Below are 22,195 nucleotides of genomic sequence, written 5' to 3'. Positions count from 1 at the left end.
CTCGTGAGGTGCAGGCTATTTAAATGTTTAGCTATGGCAGAGTCTTTGTTGAAGTTTTTAACATCCCTAATGTGCTCTCTGACTCTGTTCCGGAATTCACAAGAGGTTTAGCCAACATACTGTAATTTGCAATGGTTGCAGGTTATTAAGTATACAACCCATCTAGTTCTACGTGTTGCATAAAATTGATGTGAAATAATCTATTTGTGGCAAAGCAGAAAAAATTATTACCTACTATTACCGTTTGGCAAGACATACAATTAAAGTTGTTACATTTAAAATTCCCCATGCGGTGTATCCAAGTTGTAGTGGCGTTTTTTTTTGTCTGAACCATGCTTGGAGAAAGCTTTAAACCCAGAGTTTCTGGTTTTCTGTGAACAAATTTACATTTGTTGACAAATGGTGCCAAGGCATTATCATTCTTTAAAAGTTTAATATGATTTTTCAAAATGCCAACAACCTTATCTTAATGCAAAGAATATAGGGGACTAAAAACAATTGATCCTTGTGGAAATTAGTTCCTTGACTTTTTATTTGGTTGTTAGCCTTCTCTCGCTTCTTCCTGGGCAGAGCTGAGTGATTTATGATTATTGCCCCTATTAAGGAGCCTACTCTTTAATTCCTCAGATTGATAGTTATAAGTTTGATCACAATTAGTATTCCTTCTTATTCTGAGGAATTGACTCTTAGGTTAAGGGGCCGAATTATCAAGTTCCGAAGCTTGATGCCCTTGTTTCCGCGCAAGCCTTCAGGCTCGCCGGAAACAGTAGTTATGAAGCAGCGGTCTAAAGACCGCTGCTCCATAACTTGTCCGCTGCCTCTGAGGCTGCGGTCTTTAACCCCTTAACGACCGAGGACGTGCAGGGTACGTCCTCAAAAAAAAGGCAGTTAACGCCTGAGGACGTACCCTGCACGTCCTCGGTGTGGAAAGCAGCTGGAAGCGATCCTGCTCGCTTCCAGCTGCTTTCCGGTTATTGCAGTGATGCCTCGATATGGAGGCATCCTGCAATAACCTTAAATGGCCATCCGGTACAGAGAGGGCGGGAGCGACGGGGGCGCGCATGTGAGCGCGCGCGTGCACGGGGGGCGGCGGGTGGGCGCGTGCACGGGGCGGGAGCGGGAGGGAACCGCTGCACTACAGAAAAAAAAAATCTGAAATAGCTATAATAAATAAGAAAAGAATAATGTTTCTAAGTGATCTGCAACTGGTGGGAGGTTGGGGGTGGGACAGCTACACTACAGAAAAGGGGATTTTTAAAAAAAAAAAGATTTCTTTTTTTACTAAACTGGGTACTGGCAGACAGCTGCCAGTACCCAAGATGGCGCCCGCTAAGGCAGAGGGGGAGGGTTAGAGAGCTGTTTGGTGTGGGATCAGTGAGGTTGGGGGCTAAGGGGGATACTACAAAGCAGCATATGTAAATATGCTAAAAAAAAACCTAAAAACCCCCACAATTATACCTTTTATTTTAGTACTGGCAGAGTTTCTGCCAGTACTTAAGATGGCGGGGACAATTGTGAGGTGGGGGAGGGAAGAGAGCTGTTTGGGAGGGATCAGGGGGTCTGATGTTTCAGGTGGGAGGCTGAGCTCTACACTAAAGCTAAAATTAACCCTGCAAGCTCCCTACAAGCTACATAATTAACCCCTTCACTGCTAGCCATAATACACGTGTGATGCGCATCGGCATTTAGTGGCCTTCTAATTAACAAAAAGCAACGCCAAAGCCATATATGTCTGCTATTTCTGAACAAAGGGGATCCCAGAGAAGCATTTACAACCATTTGTGCCATAATTGCACAAGCTGTTTGTAAATGATTTCAGTGAGAAACCTAAAATTGTGAAAAATTTTACATTTTTTTTAATTTGATCGCATCTGGCGGTGAAATGGTGGCATGAAATATACCAAAATGGGCCTAGATCAATACTTTGGGTTGTCTACTAGACTACACTAAAGCTAAAATTAACCCTAGAAGCTCCCTACATGCTCCCTAATTAACCCCTTCACTGCGGGGCATAATACACGTGTGGTGCGCAGTGGCATTTAGCGCCCTTCTAATTACCAAAAAGCAACAACAAAAGCCATACATGTCTGCTATTTCTGAACAAAGGGGATCCCAGAGAAGAATTTACAACCATTTATGCCATAATTGCACAAGTTGTTTGTAAATAATTTCAGTGAGAAACCTAAAGTTTGTGAACAAAATTGTGAAAAAGTGAACAATTTTTTTTATTTGATTGCATTTGGCAGTGAAATGGTGGCATGAAATATACCAAAATGGGCCTAGATCAATACTTTGGGGTGTCTTCTAAAAAAAAATATATACATGTCAAGGGATATTCAGGGATTCCTGAAAGATATTAGTGTTCCAATGTAACTAGCGCTAATTTTGAAAAAAAGGGGTTTGGAAATAGCAAAGTGCTACTTGTACTTATGGCCCTATAACTTGCAAAAAAAGCAAAGAACATGTAAACATTGGGTATTTCTTAACTCAGGACAAAATTTAGAAACTATTTAGCATGGGTGTTTTTTGGTGGTTGTAGATGTGTAACAGATTTTGGGGGTCAAAGTTAGAAAAAGTGGGTTTTTTCCATTTTTTCCTCATATTATATAATTTTTTTTATAGTTAATTATAAGATATGATGAAAATAATGGTATCTTTAGAAAGTCCACTTAATGGCGAGAAAAACGGTATATAATATGTGTGGGTACAGTAAATGAGTAAGAGGAGAATTACAGCTAAACACAAACACTGCAGAAATGTAAAAATAGCCTTGGTCCCAAACGGACAGAAAATGGAAAAATGCTGCGGTCATTAAGGGGTTAATCCGGGCTGATTGATACCCAATGCAAGCGGCCGATTGGCCGTGAATCTGCAGGGGACGGCATTGCACAAGCAGTTCACCAGAACTGCTTGTGCAATGATAAATGCAGACAGCGTATGCTATCGGAATTTATCGATTTGTGGCGGACAAGATACACTACATTGTATCATGTCCGTTCGCACTTTAGTAAATCAACCCCATAGAATTCAATAAGTGTAGTGGATGTGCAGATTGAATATGCAGGATGGTATTGCCTGCTGGGGGTTTAGGATAAGTGCTGGAAATAATGTGATGAGAATCCACCACACTTTCAAGTGTGAGATCCAAAAAAATTAATTTTGATACAATTTGTTTCACCGGTAAATCGAAGTTTGTCATCATTATCATTAAGATAATTTAAAAATTCTGTGATGGTGAAACTTCCACCATCCTTGGTATCTATTATGAATATCATATCAATGATGAACCAGTTGTAGAAAACAATATCATCAATGTACAAATTGCTATGAGAGAAGATGTGATGGAGTTCCCACCACCCCACAAATTAGCATAGGAGGGGGCAAATTTCACCCCCATGGCTGTGCCACATAGTTGAAGTAAAAAGTGTGGTCAAACAGAAAATATTTGTGGGTTAGCAGGAATTCCAAACATTCACACAGTAAGATTTTCTCTTCTTCCGGATAGGAAGTATATCCCTGTCCAGGAACCACCTAACAGCTCTTATGCCTAAGTTGTGAGGGATACAGGAATAAAGGGACTCTATGTCAATGACGGCACAACAAAAAGTATCTTTCCATTTTATTTTCTTCAGATTTTCCAGTAGGTGACTGGAGTCTCTCAGATAACTATATAAGTTGGTAACTAGGGGCTGGAGGACAGAGTCCATCCACTTTGACACAGGCTCCAAAAGGGAGCCTATGCCCGAGACGATTGGCCTACCCAGGGGGGATTTCAGGTCTTTGTGGATCTTGGGTACATGGTGGAAGATGGGAGTTACTGGAGATTAGGGAACTAAAAGTTTGGCCTTTATTTTTTGTAGAATACCCAAGGCTATTCCATCATCCAGCAAGATCCTTTTTAAATGTATTAGTGTGGTTGGTTGGAAGGGTGCGATAGGTGACATTGTCTGATAGCTGTCTCTTGGCTTCTGCAACATAACTAGCTTTATCTAGAAGCACAATTGAGCCTCCCTATCTGCATTTATTATAACAAGGTTGTCATTACTTTTTAATCTAGTTAACGCAGTTAATTCCCTACATGATAGATTTCTTTTTTGCATGAGAATGTGGATTTCTTTTAATTTCTGGGGCTAGTTTAATTAGATCCCTTTCAACGCTGCTCTGAAAAGCATTAATATATGGCCCTCTAACTTGTATGGGATAAAAATCCCTGTTTTTTATTATAAGAGGAATGAAAGATTGCGTTCCGAGACCATTGTTTGGATCCCCACTGCCAGAAAGTTCTCTCATAACCTCCAGAGCACAATAGTCCTTGAAATCTTTCAGATCTTCTTGATCAATCCTTTGTGGGATGTGTGTCTTCATTGAGGTCCTGTTGTTCTGTAGATGGCTGGTCAGTGTCAAAAAACGTTTTCAGTGTAAGCTTGCGAACAAACTTATTCACATCTATTATGGTTTCAAACACCGAAAACTTGTTGGTTGGAGCAAAACCTAGTCCTCTAGATAGAAGTGAAATGTCTTCATTGGTCAAATTGTAATCAGAAAGATTTACAATGCTAAGACTTTTGTCCGTTATTTCTTGCTCTTCCTGTTGTGAAATGCGTCAGGACAATCCTTTTCTTTGACCTCTGCATGTATATGGCATATATTATGCATTTTTAATCTTTACTTAATAAAGATCGTTTTTTTACTTTCCCTCTAAGTGCTCAGGATTCAGTTTCTCTTTAAAATCGCATGCTCTATCTGAATCGTGAAAGAAAAATGTTGGGTTTCATATCCCTTTAAAACAAAGTAAATACAAGGTTTTTGAGATAGTGAGGAAGAGGGCCCGTTTTGGGATAAGTAAAAGTTGAGAACCACAGGGGCTTCTCAAATATATCATCTAATTGCTCATACTTCAAATGTATAAATGTAACAGAGTATTCACAATCACGTCAGTATAATGGAAATACAAGATATTAACCACTGTACATCCCTTTTAATATGTCCACACTGATAGCAGGCTGCCCCAAACACCTTCAGTCATCAAGATACCATAAGTCTGGGTCAGCCGCAACTTAAAGGGACACTCAAGTCAAAATTAAATATTCATGATTCAGATAGAGCATGCAATTTTAAACGACATTCCAATTTACTTCCATTAACAAAATGTACAGTCTTTTTATATTTACACTTTTTGAGTCACCAGCTCCTACTGAGCATGTGCAAGAATTCATAGAATATACGTATATGCATTTGTGATTGGCTGAGGGCTGTCACATGATACAGGAGGAGTAGAAATAGACATAACTGAAAATTAAAAAAAAATCTACTACTCATTTGAATTTCAGGCTAAGTATTATTGCATTGTATTTGTATCATGCATTTGTTGATTATGCAAATCTACTGTATTTACTGATCCTGTAAGAAAGTGTAAAACTAAAATACTGTTAAAGTCCAGGTATGCCACTGGATCTAATCAGAACTGATAACACGAGGGTAATAGTACTAACCGTCCGATTGTCTATTACAGCCGACTGCTGCTTAAGCTGACTCCAATCTGTATAGGTGTCCTAACCCAACGCCAGCTCTGTTAGGGGCCTCAAGGTCCCTCATAGTGTTCAGACATTTTCTGCCAAGCAAAGGAAGGGGTAAAAAGAAACAGAGACCTCAGTATTATAAAAAGGAGTCGCAGAATCAATGAAGCGTTCACAGTTATTACTGCCCTACAAAAATCCTATAGGTGTATGGTACCGCTTGCCAGTTGTGGGCCAACTTTCACCAGAAGGCAATTGTAGAAGCAGATCTAAGGGGGAGAGTTGTTCATAAGTTGTAGTTTGTAGCACTGGAACTCTAGCTTTCTTAGCGAGAAACACCTCCTCAATTGCCCCAAACTCTGCAACCAGTAAGGTTAACTGAAACTGGCTCTGGAGTTTCCATAAGCTTAAAGTGAAAGTAAATCCTAGCGCTTTACAAACGCTAGAATTGACTTTTGAAACAAATAAAGGGGACTTTCATTCATGAAGTATAAGATACTACATGTAGAAAGCTCCTTTATTTGTTTTAACCAATCGCCGTTTTTAGCTGCTACAGCAGCCTACGGTTAAAAAAATGTTTTGCTAAGAGGTGACGTTTTCACCTCTTAGCCAATAGCCGTGCGGGAAATCCGGCTTGGTGCCCATGGGAGCCGGATTCACCGCACGGCTATTGGCTAAGAGGTGAAAATGTCACCTCTTAGCAAATAAATCTTTTAGCCGTGTGCTGCTGTAGCAGCTAAGAACGCGATCAGTAAAAACAAATAAAGGAGCTTTCTACATGAAGGACAACGCTAGGATATACTTTCACTTTAAGTGAGACCATCGCCATGGAGTCAGGAGAAATCTGAAGAAATGCTTGCTTCATGTCTTCCAGAATCTCCGCCATATCTCCCAGATCCTTGGTATCAAGTTCTTGCATTGTATGGTTACAAATGCAGTGACAAGCAAGATAGCACTGCTAACAGTGTAGCCCAAGGTGATACCACTGAGGGGGTTTTAAGTGAGGCAACGTCCACCTCCACTTAGGCCTCTATATGTCTCCAGAATACTTGGGCTGGTGTGCAAATGGATATATAATCTGACTATATAAGCTGTTTGAAACAGGAAATATCTTCAGAAAAAATTATATAGCGTGTATAGCTAAAGATATTTAACTAGATGTCTCCAATAGTTCACCAGCTCCATGTATTAAGACCAGCATGGCCGTTGGCCGGAAGTCCTAACCCTGTTTCTGTGTAACTTTAACAAATTAGGATCATTGTATATTATTACTGTGTATCTTTTACAAATTACATTATACTTTGTTTTTGTTCTATGTAAAATAAAACTGACAGTTTCATAAAGTGGATTTAACAAGGGGAGTTCCCAGGTAGTGTGTCTGAATCTCTCACTTAAAGGGACATTATACACTCATTTTTTCTTTGCATAAATGTTTTGTAGATGATCTATTTATATAGCCCATAAAGTTTTTTTTTTTTTTAAATGTACAGTTTTGCTTATTTTTAAATAACATTGCTCTGATTTTCAGACTCCTAACCAAGCCCCAAAGTTTTATGAGAATACCGTAAGCTTCCTACTCCAGCTTGCTCCTGTTTGTGTAAAGGGTCTTTTCAAATGCAAAAGAAGGGGGAGGGGGAGTGTCTTATTTCCCACTTGCAGTGGGCTTTCCAACTACCTTTTCAACAGAGCTAAACTGAGAGCTTCTAAGTAAGTTTTAAACTGTTTTATACTGGATTTTTATATCAGTATCTGTGCATCTTATTCTTTATAGTAGTGTCTATTAGATGCAGTTATATGAAAATGCGTGTATACCGTCCCTTTAATTCTCATGATAGTATTGTATTCTCGCATTTTACACCAGCACGTCTCACTGATTTATCTCACTAGCTGTATGCAGGTGAAGTTTACTGAAAATTCACAGTACACTTATTTTACTGAAAGAAAGGTAATGCATACTAAACTAGAACAAAATGCAAGTTAAAATGTATTGAAAACATTTCAGTTTAATATGTATTTGCTGTAAGTAGAGACTCTATATCAGTGTAAGGAGCACACCTGTTAAAGTCACTCTCCCCTGTGGATTCTGTATCCCAGAGAGCTTTATTATTTTCTGTGGGAGGCATTTCTCATTTTCCTGGGACTTCTAGGTTCCACCCTTTCTTCTTAGACAATTCAGTGAGTTCAGTACCTGTGAAGTCTGTATCTTCAACCTTTGATCCTCAGGCCCTTTCTCTTTTGTTTATCTCTCTCTCTCTCTGTATCTCGTTCCCACTTTCTTCTCTATCCCTTTTCTCTCTCTTTTTTTTCAATCAATATCTCTCATTCCCCTTTATCACTTTATTTCTTTCTCTCCTCCTTATCTTCCCTTTTTTATCTTTCTCATAATATCTCTTGGTATATGGCATTTTCACTTTATTACTCTCTTTATCTCTCTCTTTTGACACCACCCTTACTTTGAAAAACTGTATCCGAGAATGATTTACACCTATGATTACAGCTGGTAATATAGCATAATATAGTGGAAAATGTATGCGACGTATACCCCGGGTCCTTCCTTTGCCTGGAACAGGCTCCTATGTAGCCCAGGAAAGTGATTTTAGCTGGAGCTCACCCAAATTACTAGACAGACTAGCATTCAGGTGAAATAAGAACTGATTTTAATGTACAACATACACTCCTTTTATACACACAGCTCATCTTGATAAAACAGGGAGACAATGCCACAGTTTTCACGCCATTCCCGCCCCTCCAGACTGACCGGTGCCTCCATAGCAACCATAGTCTCACAGAATCCCAGGACACAGTTGGAGAGAGACCAACTGTCTCCTCACCCAGAAAGGGATTTGGCCGCTGGGGAGAGATACCCTACAAGGTCTTTTCTGTAAGGGGAGGGAGTACGACTACCTCCGCTCACAATGGATGAATCTGCCGCTGGGGAGAGAGACCGACTGTCTCTTCTCCCGGGAAGGGGTTCTGTTTATGGGGAGGGCGACTACCTCCGCTCCCAGGGGATGGCTCTGCCGCTGGGGAGAGAGACTGACTGTCTCTTCTCCCGGCTCCTGGCTCTGCCGCTGGGGAGAGAGACTGACTGTCTCCTCTCCCAGGAAGGGGTTCTGTTTACGGGGAGGGAGGACGACTACCTCCGCTCCCAGGGGATGGCTCTGCCGCTGGGGAGAGAGACCGACTGTCTCCTCTCCCGGGAAGGGGTTCTGCTGCTGGGGAGTTATTGACATCCATCTCTACCTGCAAGGGGTTCTCTGTAAGGGGAGGGAGGATGACTACCTCCGCTGCCAGGTTTCCTGGAGCTGTTACAGGTGCTGGGCAGAGGCCGGCGGCTCTCTGCTCTGTTGTCAGCACTTCTGCTGGGGTGGCTCCCTTGTCTAAGTCTATAAGCTCAAAGCCAGACTGCTGATCAGGATCCAGCAGCCCTGGTTCCCTTTTTCTTTGCTGCCACTCCTCCACGGGCGAGCTCCATGAATCCCAGAGGGCTGCAACCCAGATCTGTATGCCCCTGGCACGCTGCTTAGCGAGATCCAGCAGCCTCTTGTATTCCTTGACCAGTGCCTCTTCCTGGTCAATTATAAAATCCAGATCGTCCAGTAGCCAGGTCTCCTCCAAGAGATCCAGCAGTTCCTCTTTGAGCCCAGAGATATCCTCCAGACCCTGGTCTGTCTCGCTCCCAAACTGTGGGTCCTCTGTCCTTTTTTGTAAACAGCAATCCAGGACCACCGAAGCCAAAGCCCTCTGTGGGGGAGCCTTCCTCCAGCCATGGCTGCGCTTGCATAGCCGTCCTCCACCCACATCTCCTGCTGGATCAGTCTATGTAGAACAGCTAGCTATTCCTTCTTTGGCTGTTCTCCCAGGAAAGGCAGTCTCACGGTCCACCGAACCCGGAATCTCGTTTCATTTGTGGGGAGAACCTTTCCTTTTTCCTGCTCCTGTTGCAGAGCCTCCCACCAGAGGTCTTGGAGGGCAAGGTTCCTCCATGCCAGAACATCCTGTTCCGAACAAGGATCATTTGTTCTGGTCATCATCTTTTGTACTCTCCCTAGGAACTCTGCCTCCATATTTACCGGCTACTGTGGTGTGTCTCCTCTGTCAGCAGAAACTGTGTGAAAGAAGCAGATCCCACCACTGCCAACCAATGTGACGGATACCCCGGATACCCCAACTGGGTAGCTCCGCCAAACGGGTCCTGCTTCCTCCCTGCCGACTGCAGCTATGTAGCTGGCTAGTGACCACAGCCTGTAGCCCCCCCTGATGCCCAACAGCACCAGTACTCAGTGTCCCACCCTGTGGCAGACTCCAGCTACCCCGACTGGGTAGCTCTGCTAGAGGGTCCTTCCTTTGCCTGGAACGGGCTGCTATGTAGCCCAGGAAAGTGATTTTAGCTGGAGCTCACCCAAATAACTAGACAGACTAGCATTCAGGTGAAATAAGAACTGATTTTATTGTACAACATACACTCCTTTTATACACACAGCTCATCTTGATAAAACAGGGAGACAATGCCACAGTTTTCCCGCCATTCCCGCCCCTCCAGACTGACCGGCGCCTCCATAGTCTCACAGAATCCCAGGACAAAGTGGTGACGGTTTTGAGGTGATCATTTGAAAGCTCTCGGTCCCCAGATGCTGCAGTCCAAAAAGCGGCGTGATTCGTTATTGAGGATCGGAGATACAGCCGTTGAAGTTGTGGGGTAGGGGTGTCCAAAACCCCCGGTTCCCAAAGCAGCTCCCCTCCGGTAATTCTCCCACCTCTTGTCCTCCCTAGGGGCTACTAATCCCCAAAAGAGCGGAGCTCTGGGGCACATGGTTGCTGGAGCGACCAGGGGTAAAGTTAGTGGGTGTTCTGCTGTCCTGTGGCCGACCGGGAGTTCCAGGAGCCCGGACAGCCTGAGAGGGGTTAGGCGGGTGTCCATTATGAGGAGGCCGACCGGGAGTTCTAGGAGCCCATCCAGCCTAGGAGGGTTTTCCAGGTCAGAGACCAGCTCTTTTCTAAACAAGTATGGAACACAAAACCATTCAACCAAAAGCTTCCAGAGATTGTGGTTGCTCTGAGGAGCCCAAAACCACTGAGAAACAACAGGGGTGAGGTTGTAGGGGGTAGCCTTAGCCTTATGGTATACATGACATCTCCCCCCCCTCCAGTTTGGCAGACCCGGCTAGACCCTTAACGGGTCGGACTGGGGCTGTCCGACGGTGGCCCTCCACTTCTTGGTTGATGGGAGAGGTTATCCCATCTCATCTGAGCTTGGGGCATTCTGGTGGGTTCCTGCTGATGTTTATACCCTGCGCCCTGGGCGCAGGGATAGTCACATAAGGCAACGTCCCGAACAAGTTTTCTAAGGCCGGGTCCAAAACAATTGCTGTCCCACAAGTTCCAGTGTCCTTAAGTTCCATGGCCACACTGCCTCTCTCTGTGACACTCTGTTTAGTACCGGCTGACCCGCCCACAAACAAAGCTAGTGCCAGTTTCCCAGCTGTATTCCCACCCCAGACTGGAGGGGGAGGTTGCTCCTTGGTGGGGCAGGTAATGCTCGGGTGCCCAAACATGTGGCACCAACTGTATACACTTTTATCCTCCTTGCCCAATGCAACGCCTGCCCTCGGTGAGAAATACTCCGGGACAAGAAAAGGATAGAGACCCTGCCAAGCTACTGAGGGGAGAGTCCCTCTGTCTCTTCTCCCGAAAAGGAGATCTACCGCTGGGGAGGTCTGCTACCTCCGCTCGATGGGAAACTGTGCTGCCGCTGGGGAGAGAGACCAACTGTCTCCTCACCCAGAAAGGGATTTGGCCGCTGGGGAGAGATATCGATACCCGTCTCTCCCTACAAGGTCTTTTCTGTAAGGGGAGGGAGGACGACTACCTCCGCTCACGAAGGATGAATCTGCCGCTGGGGAGAGAGACCGACTGTCTCCTCTCCCGGGAAGGGGTTCTGTTTACGGGGAGGGCGACTACCTCCGCTCCCAGGGGATGTCTCTTCTCCGGGCTCCTGGCTCTGCCGCTGGGGAGAGAGACCGACTGTCTCCTCTCCCAGGAAGGGGTTCTGTTTACGGGGAGGGAGGACGACTACCTCCGCTCCCAGGGGATGGCTCTGCCGCTGGGGAGAGAGACCGACTGTCTCCTCTCCCGGGAAGGGGTTCTGCTGCTGGGGAGTTATTGACATCCATCTCTACCTGCAAGGGGTTCTCTGTAAGGGGAGGGAGGATGACTACCTCCGCTGCCAGGTTTCCTGGAGCTGTTACAGGTGCTGGGCAGAGGCCGGCGGCTCTCTGCTCTGTTGTCAGCACTTCTGCTGGGGTGGCTCCCTTGTCTAAGTCTATAAGCTCAGAGCCAGACTGCTGATCAGGATCCAGCAGCCCTGGTTCCCTTTTTCTTTGCTGCCACTCCTCCACGGGCGAGCTCCATGAATCCCAGAGGGCTGCAACCCAGATCTGTATGCCCCTGGCACGCTGCTTAGCGAGATCCAGCAGCCTCTTATATTCCTTGACCAGTGCCTCTTCCTGGTCAATTATAAAATCCAGATCGTCCAGCAGCCAGGTCTCCTCCAAGAGATCCAGCAGTTCCTCTTGGAGCCCAGAGATATCCTCCAGATCCTGGTCTGTCTCGCTCCCAAACTGTGGGTCCTCTGTCCTTTTTGTAAACAGCAATCCAGGGCCGCCGAAGCCAAAGCCCTCTGTGGGGGAGCCTTCCTCCAGCCATGGCTGCGCTTGCATAGAGAGCCATTGGAGGGCCCGATAGCCGTACTCCACCCACATCTCTTGCTGGATCAGTCTATGTAGAACAGCTAGCCATTCCTTCTTTGGCTGTTCTCCCAGGAAAGGCAGTCTCACGGTCCACCGAACCCGGAATCTCGTGTCATTCGTGGGGAGAACCTTTCCTTTTTCCTGCTCCTGTTGCAGAGCCTCCCACCAGAGGTCTTGGAGGGCAAGGTTCCTCCATGCCAGAACATCCTGTTCCGAACAAGGATCATTTGTTCTGGTCAGCATCTTTTGTACTCTCCCTAGGAACTCTGCCTCCATATTTACCGGCTACTGTGGTGTGTCTCCTCTGTCAGCAGAAACTGTGTGAAAGAAGCAGATCCGACCACTGCCAACCAATGTGATGGATACCCCGGATACCCCAACTGGGTAGCTCCGCCAAACGGGTCCTGCTTCCTCCCTGCCGACTGCAGCTATGTAGCTGGCTAGTGACCACAGCCTGTAGCCCCCCCTGATGCCCAACAGCACCAGTACTCAGTGTCCCACCCTGTGGCAGACTCCAGCTACCCCGACTGGGTAGCTCTGCTAGAGGGTCCTTCCTTTGCCTGGAACGGGCTGCTATGTAGCCCAGGAAAGTGATTTTAGCTGGAGCTCACCCAAATAACTAGACAGACTAGCATTCAGGTGAAATAAGAACTGATTTTATTGTACAACATACACTCCTTTAATACACACAGCTCATCTTGATAAAACAGGGATACAATGCCACAGTTTTCCCGCCATTCCCGCCCCTCCAGACTGACCGGTGCCTCCATAGTCTCACAGAATCCCAGGACACAGTGGTGACGGTTTTGAGGTGATCATTTGAAAGCTCTCGGTCCCCAGATGCTGCAGTGCAAAAAGCGGCGTGATTCGTTATTGAGGACCGGAGATACAGCCGTTGAAGTTATGGGGTAGGGGTGTCCAAAACCCCCGGTTCCCAAAGCAGCTCCCCTCCGGTAATTCTCCCACCTCTTGTCCTCCCTAGGGGCTACTAATCCCCAAAAGAGCGGAGCTCTGGGGCACATGGTTGCTGGGGCGACCAGGGGTAAAGTTAGCGGGTGTTCTGCTGTCCTATGGCCGACCGGGAGTTCCAGGAGCCCGGACAGCCTGAGAGGGATTAGGCGGGTGTCCGTTGTGAGGTGGCCGACCGGGAGTTCCAGGAGCCCAGCCAGCCTAGGGGGGTTTTCCAGGTCATAGACCAGCTCTTTTCTAAACAAGTTTGGAACACAAAACCATGCAACCAAAAGCTTCCAGAGATTGTGGTTGCTCTGAGGAGCCCAAAACCACTGAGAAACAACAGGGGTGAGGTTGTAGGGGGGTGACAATGTAGAACAAGAAGTTTCTTGTAATGTGGGCTTGGTTATTCATGCAATTTACTTTTAGTTTCACATCTATTAGTGCAGCCAATTCTGACAATGCTTTGGGAGGTCTCATTTGCTATACAAAGTGGCATTTAATTTGAATTACAGAAAACAGGAACATCTTTTCAGATAGCTCCATACCCTTCTCTGCCAGAGGAATTAGGGTTGTGCTATATGTACTGCTTTGCAGTCTTATAGTCTAGGGGCTATATTGAACATCTGCTGTTCGTTCAAGTTCTGTCAAAGAAAAAAAAAGTGTTTTCTTTAGAGTCTTCACTGTACCTTCCCAGTCCTAAGTAGAATGAAGCTGAAAAACTCTCTTTAAACAATCTATCACTTAGTGAGACATTCATCAAAAAGACTGCAGCAAAACATTGCAAATATTTTATAACAAGTTAGCATTACATACTGTTTTACTATCACACACACACTGCATCAACAGCTTGACATTTTGCTGCCCATAAAATAACAAAATTGTGAGTACAATTCTCATAAAATACTTGTTAAATAATAATGTGCATTCTTGTGATAGTGTTCAACTACTAATAAGTTTAGGGGAATTCAAAGGATTTGTGGCATTGAAGCCAAGTGCTGAATTAAACACTGTTTAGAATGACAAATTAGTGAATTAAAATGACACTTTATTAAACATGTATGTTAAGACGAATAATATATTAGGTGGTCAGTTCTAGGAATGGGTAATGATCTTCCATTCCTCTCAATTCAGGCGAACTGATCAAACTAACATTAAAAACAAAAATAAAAATAGAGGGCTATGTGACCTATCTGTGCTCACACAACACTGTCATTCAGGGTATAAATATACACAGCAAGATGGTGGATGTATAGGGGAACTCGTATATCAAACACTGCACACAGACTATGCGCTCAAAGGCATCCTCCTGCCTGCGTACTGCTGGGATTGAACCCAGTCAGACGATTTCTTGCTAGTGTCCCTGTATCTAATCACACCATACATGCAACGTGTATACTGATGATGAAGTATAATTCAACACTTCACTATAATGTCAAATGACTCGCCTATTTTAAAGTTGGTGCTTTAATTCTGCACCTCTTATGTGTCTCATAAGTCTTAAACTATTCGCTGTAAAGTTCAACACAATTCACACACTTGGATCCATAAGCGTATTTTGCTAAGTTAGATTCTGTTTGCCATTATCATTGCAAATCAGTTACCAATGTATCAGGTTAGAAACTATGTATCAAATGTTAAGTTAGAACTTCTGTGCAGCGAGAGCAAACAGGCTAAAGTCAAACAGTGAGGCATCGCAACTCTAGGACACGCCCACCGATGCGTTTCGTCACTAGTACGTGACTTCGTCAGCGCATAGGGGCCGCCCAGCCGTTCAGTCCGTCAGTTATACCCAGCGGTTACCTAGGCAACGGTAATTGTATGCGGAAGTGTCTAACCGCAATATGCAGCTGACTTTTAGATCTCAGCGGAGATCACGTATCAGATAATTCTCATCACATAGGTTTATACGTCCACTTATAATATTGTAATTGCATTGGTTTTTAGGGAGATTCTCAGATACAGATTTTATTGGTTTTTAAGTAGATTAATCTAATGTGCATATATGTATATATACTTTATTTTAAACCCCACTCTGGATAGGTGGCTATTTAACTGTATATCATGAAAGTAGCATCTTACATCAAAGTTACAAGGTCGATCTGTATGTAATAATTTATGACTGTCATTCTCAATATTCAGTATTTGTATATCACAAAATGTTATCACCATATCAGGGACGGTCCACATATTGTTATCGGATACTTGTTGTTACCCACTTGTTTGTCACAGTTATTACTGATCGATCTGCCATAGATTTATTCCGGGACAGTTTTAACTGAATCAGTATATTGATTATATTTGTTAAAGCTACCTACATGATGTAATGAAAATCAAATATATACATTATGTGCAAAAAGTTATCATTCACATATAACAGTTAGTCAATATGGTAACAATAAAACGTCACCAAAATTCATTCAGCATATTAGAGCGTTAGTCTCACCCACAACTGAACTTATTGGTTTGTCCAACAGTCAGTATGCGATGGTGTAATTGTAAGTTAAAGGTACAGATGATATTTCTCATCTTCATGTACAGTATTCATATGTTTGGCAACTGGCACATCGCGATTCCATTTTATGTCACCCATATGTTCTAAAACTCTCGTACGTAATTCCCTAGAGGTCTCCTCTACATAAATTAGGGGGCATTTGCACATAGCAATGTAAACAACTTTCTTCGTTCTGCAATTCATAAATTCATTTATAGGGTAACTTTTACCACTTTTCGGATGTATAAAGAGTTTCGTGGGGGACATGTTCTTGCATGCCTGACAACGGCCGCATTTGAAGAAACCTTTTGTAACCATGTTTTTTGATTATATGGGGAGAAATAACTTCTTGTCAATATATCCTTCATGTTCTGAGATCTCCTATTTGTTATATTTGGTTTTTCAGTAATCACTTCAATTAAATCATGAGGATGCTGATTTGCTTGTTAAATGACAACAGCCATGGAATGCACTATACTTCTACCATTGAAGAAACCAGTATTTCTTTTTTGGATTTAGAAATTAGGAAAGAAATAGATGGGTCCCTTAATACTAAACTTTTCCGGAAAAAAACAGCCACAAATAGTCTTCTAAAGTGGGAAAGTTATCATCCTAAAAGTCAAAGGATGGGTATCCCATATGGTCAATACCTGAGAGCAAGACGCAATTGCAGCACCATGGAAGACTTTGAGGCAGAAGCTAAGGAACTAAGGATAAGATTTAGAGAAAGGGGTTACCCAAACAGATGTCTTAAAAAAGCTTACCAAAGAGCAAAAGCATTAGAGAGGCCCACCCTACTACAAGACAAGAAAGAGGGGGGTGCAAGCACAGAAACTAATAAAATCAGAATTATAGGTACTTTTGATGAAAAGCACAGCATGATCCGTAACATTTTTGAGAAACATTGGCATGTTCTTCATGAGGATGCTGATTTAATTGAAGTGATTACTGAAAAACCAAATATAACAAATAGGAGATCTCAGAACATGAAGGATATATTGACAAGAAGTCATTTCTCCCCATATAAACAAAAAACATGGTTACAAGAGACAAAAGGTTTCTTCAAATGCGGCTGTTGTCAGGCATGCAAGAACATGTCCCCTACGAAACTCTTTATACATCCGAAAAGTGGTAAAAGTTACCCTATAAATGAATTTATGAATTGCAGAACGAAGAAAGTTGTTTACATTGCTATGTGCAAATGCCCCCTAATTTATGTAGGGGAGACCTCTAGGGAATTACGTACGAGAGTTTTAGAACATATGGGTGACATAAAATGGAATCGCGACGTGCCAGTTGCCAAACATATGAATACTGTACATAAAGATGAGAAATATCAAATACACTTCTTCGCTATTGAACAACTTAAGTTAAGAGGTAGAAGGGGTGATATCAATAAATTACTTCTACAAAAAGAATGCAGATGGATACATGAACTGCAATATGCATTTCCTAAGGGGCTGAATGAAGCAATCTCCTATAAGAGTTTTCTTTAAATATAAAATGATCTGCTGTTGAATCATTCATTACGAATGAATGTAATATACAATTATCTGTACCTTTAACTTACAATTACACCATCGCATACTGACTGTTGGACAAACCAATAAGTTCAGTTGTGGGTGAGACTAACGCTCTAATATGCTGAATGAATTTTGGTGACGTTTTATTGTTACCATATTGACTAACTGTTATATGTGAATGATAACTTTTTGCACATAATGTATATATTTGATTTTCATTACATCATGTAGGTAGCTTTAACAAATATAATCAATATACTGATTCAGTTAAAACTGTCCCGGAATAAATCTATGGCAGATCGATCAGTAATAACTGTGACAAACAAGTGGGTAACAACAAGTATCCGATAACAATATGTGGACCGTCCCTGATATGGTGATAACATTTTGTGATATACAAATACTGAATATTGAGAATGACAGTCACAAATTATTACATACAGATCGACCTTGTAACTTTGATGTAAGCTGCTACTTTCATGATATACAGTTAAATAGCCACCTATCCAGAGTGGGGTTTAAAATAAAGTATATATACATATATGCACATTAGATTAATCTACTTCAAAACCAATAAAATCTGTATCTGAGAATCTCCCTAAAAACCAATGCAATTACAATATTATAAGTGGACGTATAAACCTATGTGATGAGAATTATCTGATACGTGATCTCCGCTGAGATCTAAAAGTCAGCTGCATATTGCGGTTAGACACTTCCGCATACAATTACCGTTGCCTAGGTAACCGCTGGGTATAACTGACGGACTGAACGGCTGGGCGGCCCCTATGCCCTGACGAAGTCACGTACTAGTGACAAAACGCATCGGTGGGCGTGTCCTAGAGTTGCGATCACTCACTTTTTGACTTTAGCCTGTTTGCTCTCGCTGCACAGAAGCTCTAACTTAACATTTGATATATAGTTTCTAACCTGATACAGTGGTAACTGATTTGCAATGATAATGGCAAACAGAATCTAACTTAGCAAAATACGCTTATGGATCCAAGTGTGTGAATTGTGTTGAACTTTACAGCGAATAGTTTAAGACTTATGAAACACATAAGAGGTGCAGAATTAAAGCACCAACTTTAAAATAGGCGAGTCATTTGACATTATAGTGAAGTGTTGAATTATACTTCATCATCAGTATACACGTTGCATGTATGGTGTGATTAGATACAGGGACACTAGCAAGAAATGGGCTGACTGGGTTCAATCCCAGCAGTACGCAGGCAGGAGGACGCCTTTGAGCGCATAGTCTGTGTGCAGTGTTTGATATACGAGTTCCCCTATACATCAACCATCTTGCTGTGTATATTTATACCCTGAATGACAGTGTTGTGTGAGCACAGATAGGTCACATAGCCCTCTTTTTTTATTTTTGTTTTTAATGTTAGTTTGATCAGTTCACCTGAATTGAGAGGAATGGAAGATCATTACCCATTCCTAGAACTGACCACCTAATATATTGTTCGTCTTAACATACATGTTTAATAAAGTGTCATTTTAATTCACTAATTTGTGATAGTGTTCAACTATCTAAATACTTATTGAAATATCCTAAATCTAGAAAACAAAATCTGCACGTTAATGTAACTTGATATATTGTAAACATGTTGTCAAGATTGAGGGGCCGATATATCAAGGGCCGAATGGCCCCTGAAGGCTTGAGCAGAAACAGCAGTTATGACACAGTGGTCTTAATACCGTTGCTCTTTAACTGGTCCGCCGCCTTTGAGGTGGCGGACATCAATCCGCCTGATCCTATACGATCTGGTTGATTGACATCCCCAAATCTGCAGGGGGTGGTATTGCACAAGCAGTTCACTAGAACTTGTGTAATGTTAAATGGCGACAGCGTATGCTGTTGGCATTCTGCGATGTCTGGCGGACATGATACACTACAGCGTATCATGTCCACCAGACAATGATAATTCGGCCCCTGAGGCTGCGGACATCAATCCGCCCGATTGTTTACGAACGGGTTGATTTATACCCCCTGCTAGCAGTCGATTGGCCGGGAATCTGCAGGGGGCGGCATTGCACAAGCTGTCGGCATTCAGCAATGTCTGTAGCGTATCATGTAGGACAGACATTGATAAATCGGCCCCTCAGAGTTCAAGTCTGATCTTCTGGAGTCTATTCCAATCCATTTAAATTTACACAAAGGTTTTGGTAAGATTCTCAAATTTGAGGCTATTTCAAAACCTTAGAAAACATAAGAAGTGTAGTTTAACCTTCTATTATTGGTATTTAATTTCACAAACCAGCAACCTAAGATACCTTACATAAAGATTCCTCACCAACAGTATTCCAATCCATTAGAAAAACTCCTCATGACTGTTGGCAGTGCTTCTTTAGATTATCCAATTCCACAGACTCGAATTCTTAAAAAGCTGATTCTGGCCTCTTTTGAATAGCATATCTTGGCTATTTTCACAGTATTTTGTTTAGTGTTTTAGTTTTGGCATATGCATAAAATACAAATTTTTAGGAAACATTATGATGATAATCAGGATATTTATTTAATGTTGCAATTAGATTTTGGTATATTTTTATATACATTAAAGTGAATGTAAATTTTGATGCTAAAGTGCCTGTTTTTTAAAAATTCGATTAAAATCAGGAGCACTTTAATTCATCAAAATTTACATTTCACTCGTGTTGTGAAAAAATACTTACCTTTTAATCTTGACAGCAGCTCCAGCTTCCTCCGGTCGTCGCAAGCCATTTCTGATGTCAGAAATGATGGATAGGTCATCCTCCAATCATGGCCTCCCCCCCCCCGGGAAATCAGTGTCTGATTCAATGCCGTAATTGGAGGAAGCCGGATTCCTTATTTTAGACCCAGGAAGAGGCTTTGCAACGTTTTTTTCACAACAAGTGAAATGTACATTTTGATTAATTAAAGTGCCCCTGGTTACAGGATGTACACGAGCATTGAGATGGTGAAAAAAAGGTTTATTTTCAGTTTATGGTCAGATTGCAACTGGTTTATAATACAGCTAGTAAGTAGTATGTTGTAGATCTCATAGAAAATACCGGCAGCTGTAAATAAACTGCAAGCTTTCAGTATATGGCTGTCTGAACCCAAATTTTTTCTTTCGTGATTCAGATAGACCATGCAATTTTAAGCAACTTTCTTCATTCTCTTGGTATCTTTATTTGAAAAGCAAGAATGTCAGTTTAGATGACTGGTCATTTTTTGTGAACAACCTGGGTTGTCCTTGCTGATTGGACAGCACCAATAAACAAGTGCTGTCCAGGGTACTAAATCAAATGATGGCTGGCTCCTTAGTTTAGATGCCTTCTTTTTCAAATAAAGATAGCAAGAGAACGAAGAAAAATTGATAATAGGAGTAAATGAGAAAGTTGCTTAAAATTGCATGCTCTATATGAATCACAAAAGAACAAATTTGGGTTCACTGTCCCTTTAACCCTTTCGTGCCAGGGTTAAGTTATCTACATCGGAAAAACTGTTCCGATGTAAACAAATTTAAATCTCGCGATCGTGCAAGTGATCACGAGATTTCAATGATGGGATTGCGTCAGGGGGACGTCCCTATGATGCTAGGCCCACCCTCCAGACCGTGATCCCATCAGAGAAGCGCCAGTGGCTTCAGGAAAGCCAAGCGGTTAGGGCGTTGTATTTCGTCCTTCGGGGCTAAAGCCCAGCAAAATTCAGCCTAAATACAACGTCCTAATGGCGTTAAAGGGTTAAAAGTGTCTTAAAATGACATGCTATCTCAATCATGCAAGTTTAGTTTGGACTTTCCTATCCCTTTAATGCCATATGAAGCAGCTGATATCAATAGATGTTACTACTGAAAGGCTCAGCTGCTCTGTATTGTACCTCACCAGTAATCTTGGTCATTGGGTCACTACATGTCTTGATAATGAAGCAATCTGTAGTTTACCCTGCATTGCACACACATTTTGTATTTTTGGCCTATCCTGGTGTAAATTCCTGCAGTCAGCAGATTAGGTTACAAACAGAAACAGCACATTATAAGAAATTCTTATAATCTACAACATACAATAGGTCATTGCAGAAACACTTCCTGAGCCGGTAATAATAATCTGATTCTGCACTCTGCAGTCACCCTATGCTATAAAGAAATCCCTCAATGACTTAACCTTCCTGTAACAAATAAAAATCATAGTTTCATAAATAAATAGCATAGTAAAAACATGTCCTAATAATCTGAGGAAGAGCTCATACTATATTTAAATAAAAATGTGCAAATCCCGGTAATTATTCATTTATATCACCCTACAAAATCTAGGTACTTCTTTTGCTTACACTGGTATTCTGCAGTCAAATCATCCTGCAGCTACCTTACAAATGTAGGATAGCTTGAGCCTGTCCTGATCATTTGCAGTCAGGAGATCGCCCTGCCTAACACTGAACCCCAGCAGAGCAGTGCCATTTTGCAGATACAGCCAGCTGTATATGGGGGAGCGCAGTGTAAACGAAGACGTAGGAGGTGCTGTAAAAAAAAAAAAAGAGATTGTTTAGTAGGCAGAGGAGAGAAAAAGGCAGAAAAAGAAGAGTATATAGGAGAGTTAAAAAAAAGGAGGGAAGAGGGAGGAGACAGGGAGGCAAAGAGGAAAGAGGGAGGAGTAGACAAAGAGAGACGTGGGACAGAGAGACCTGTGCTGAATGAGAACTAGCTGCAGAGCATAGAGTGTCCTCGCAATAGAAGAGGGAGAGTGTGAGCAGCTGCAGAGGGAGAGAGGGATTGATAAAGAGGAGCAGGGACCTAGAGCTTTAGACAGTGGAGTCAGAGAAATTACCCACTAGAGAAAGACATGTCCGAGGACAGGATGGAGCAGCGAGCTCTAAAATATGAGCAAACGTTGGTGAGTCTGCCACTTCTAAGGCACTCTATAACCCTCTAATCATTTTACATAACCCTTAGTGCGGCTCATACAACAAACTTTCTACTAATGTCTGTACCC

General features: G+C 42.7%; 1 protein-coding gene across 1 annotated transcript in view; it reads left to right on the top strand.

Moving 5' to 3' along the window:
- Window positions 1–21,880: 21,880 nt before the first annotated feature.
- Window positions 21,881–22,195, top strand: part of CLCN2 (chloride voltage-gated channel 2) — a 385,429-nt gene continuing 385,114 nt past the window's right edge. Inside the window, exon 1 of the mRNA XM_053710346.1 lies at window positions 21,881–22,096. Coding sequence (XP_053566321.1) covers window positions 22,046–22,096 — 51 coding nt within the window. The 5' untranslated portion in view covers window positions 21,881–22,045. The remainder of the gene's footprint in view (window positions 22,097–22,195) is intronic.

This window comes from Bombina bombina, chromosome 4 (assembly GCF_027579735.1).
Source record: "Bombina bombina isolate aBomBom1 chromosome 4, aBomBom1.pri, whole genome shotgun sequence".
Lineage (NCBI taxonomy): Eukaryota > Metazoa > Chordata > Amphibia > Anura > Bombinatoridae > Bombina > Bombina bombina.
This window is presented reverse-complemented; position numbering and strand designations above follow the sequence as displayed.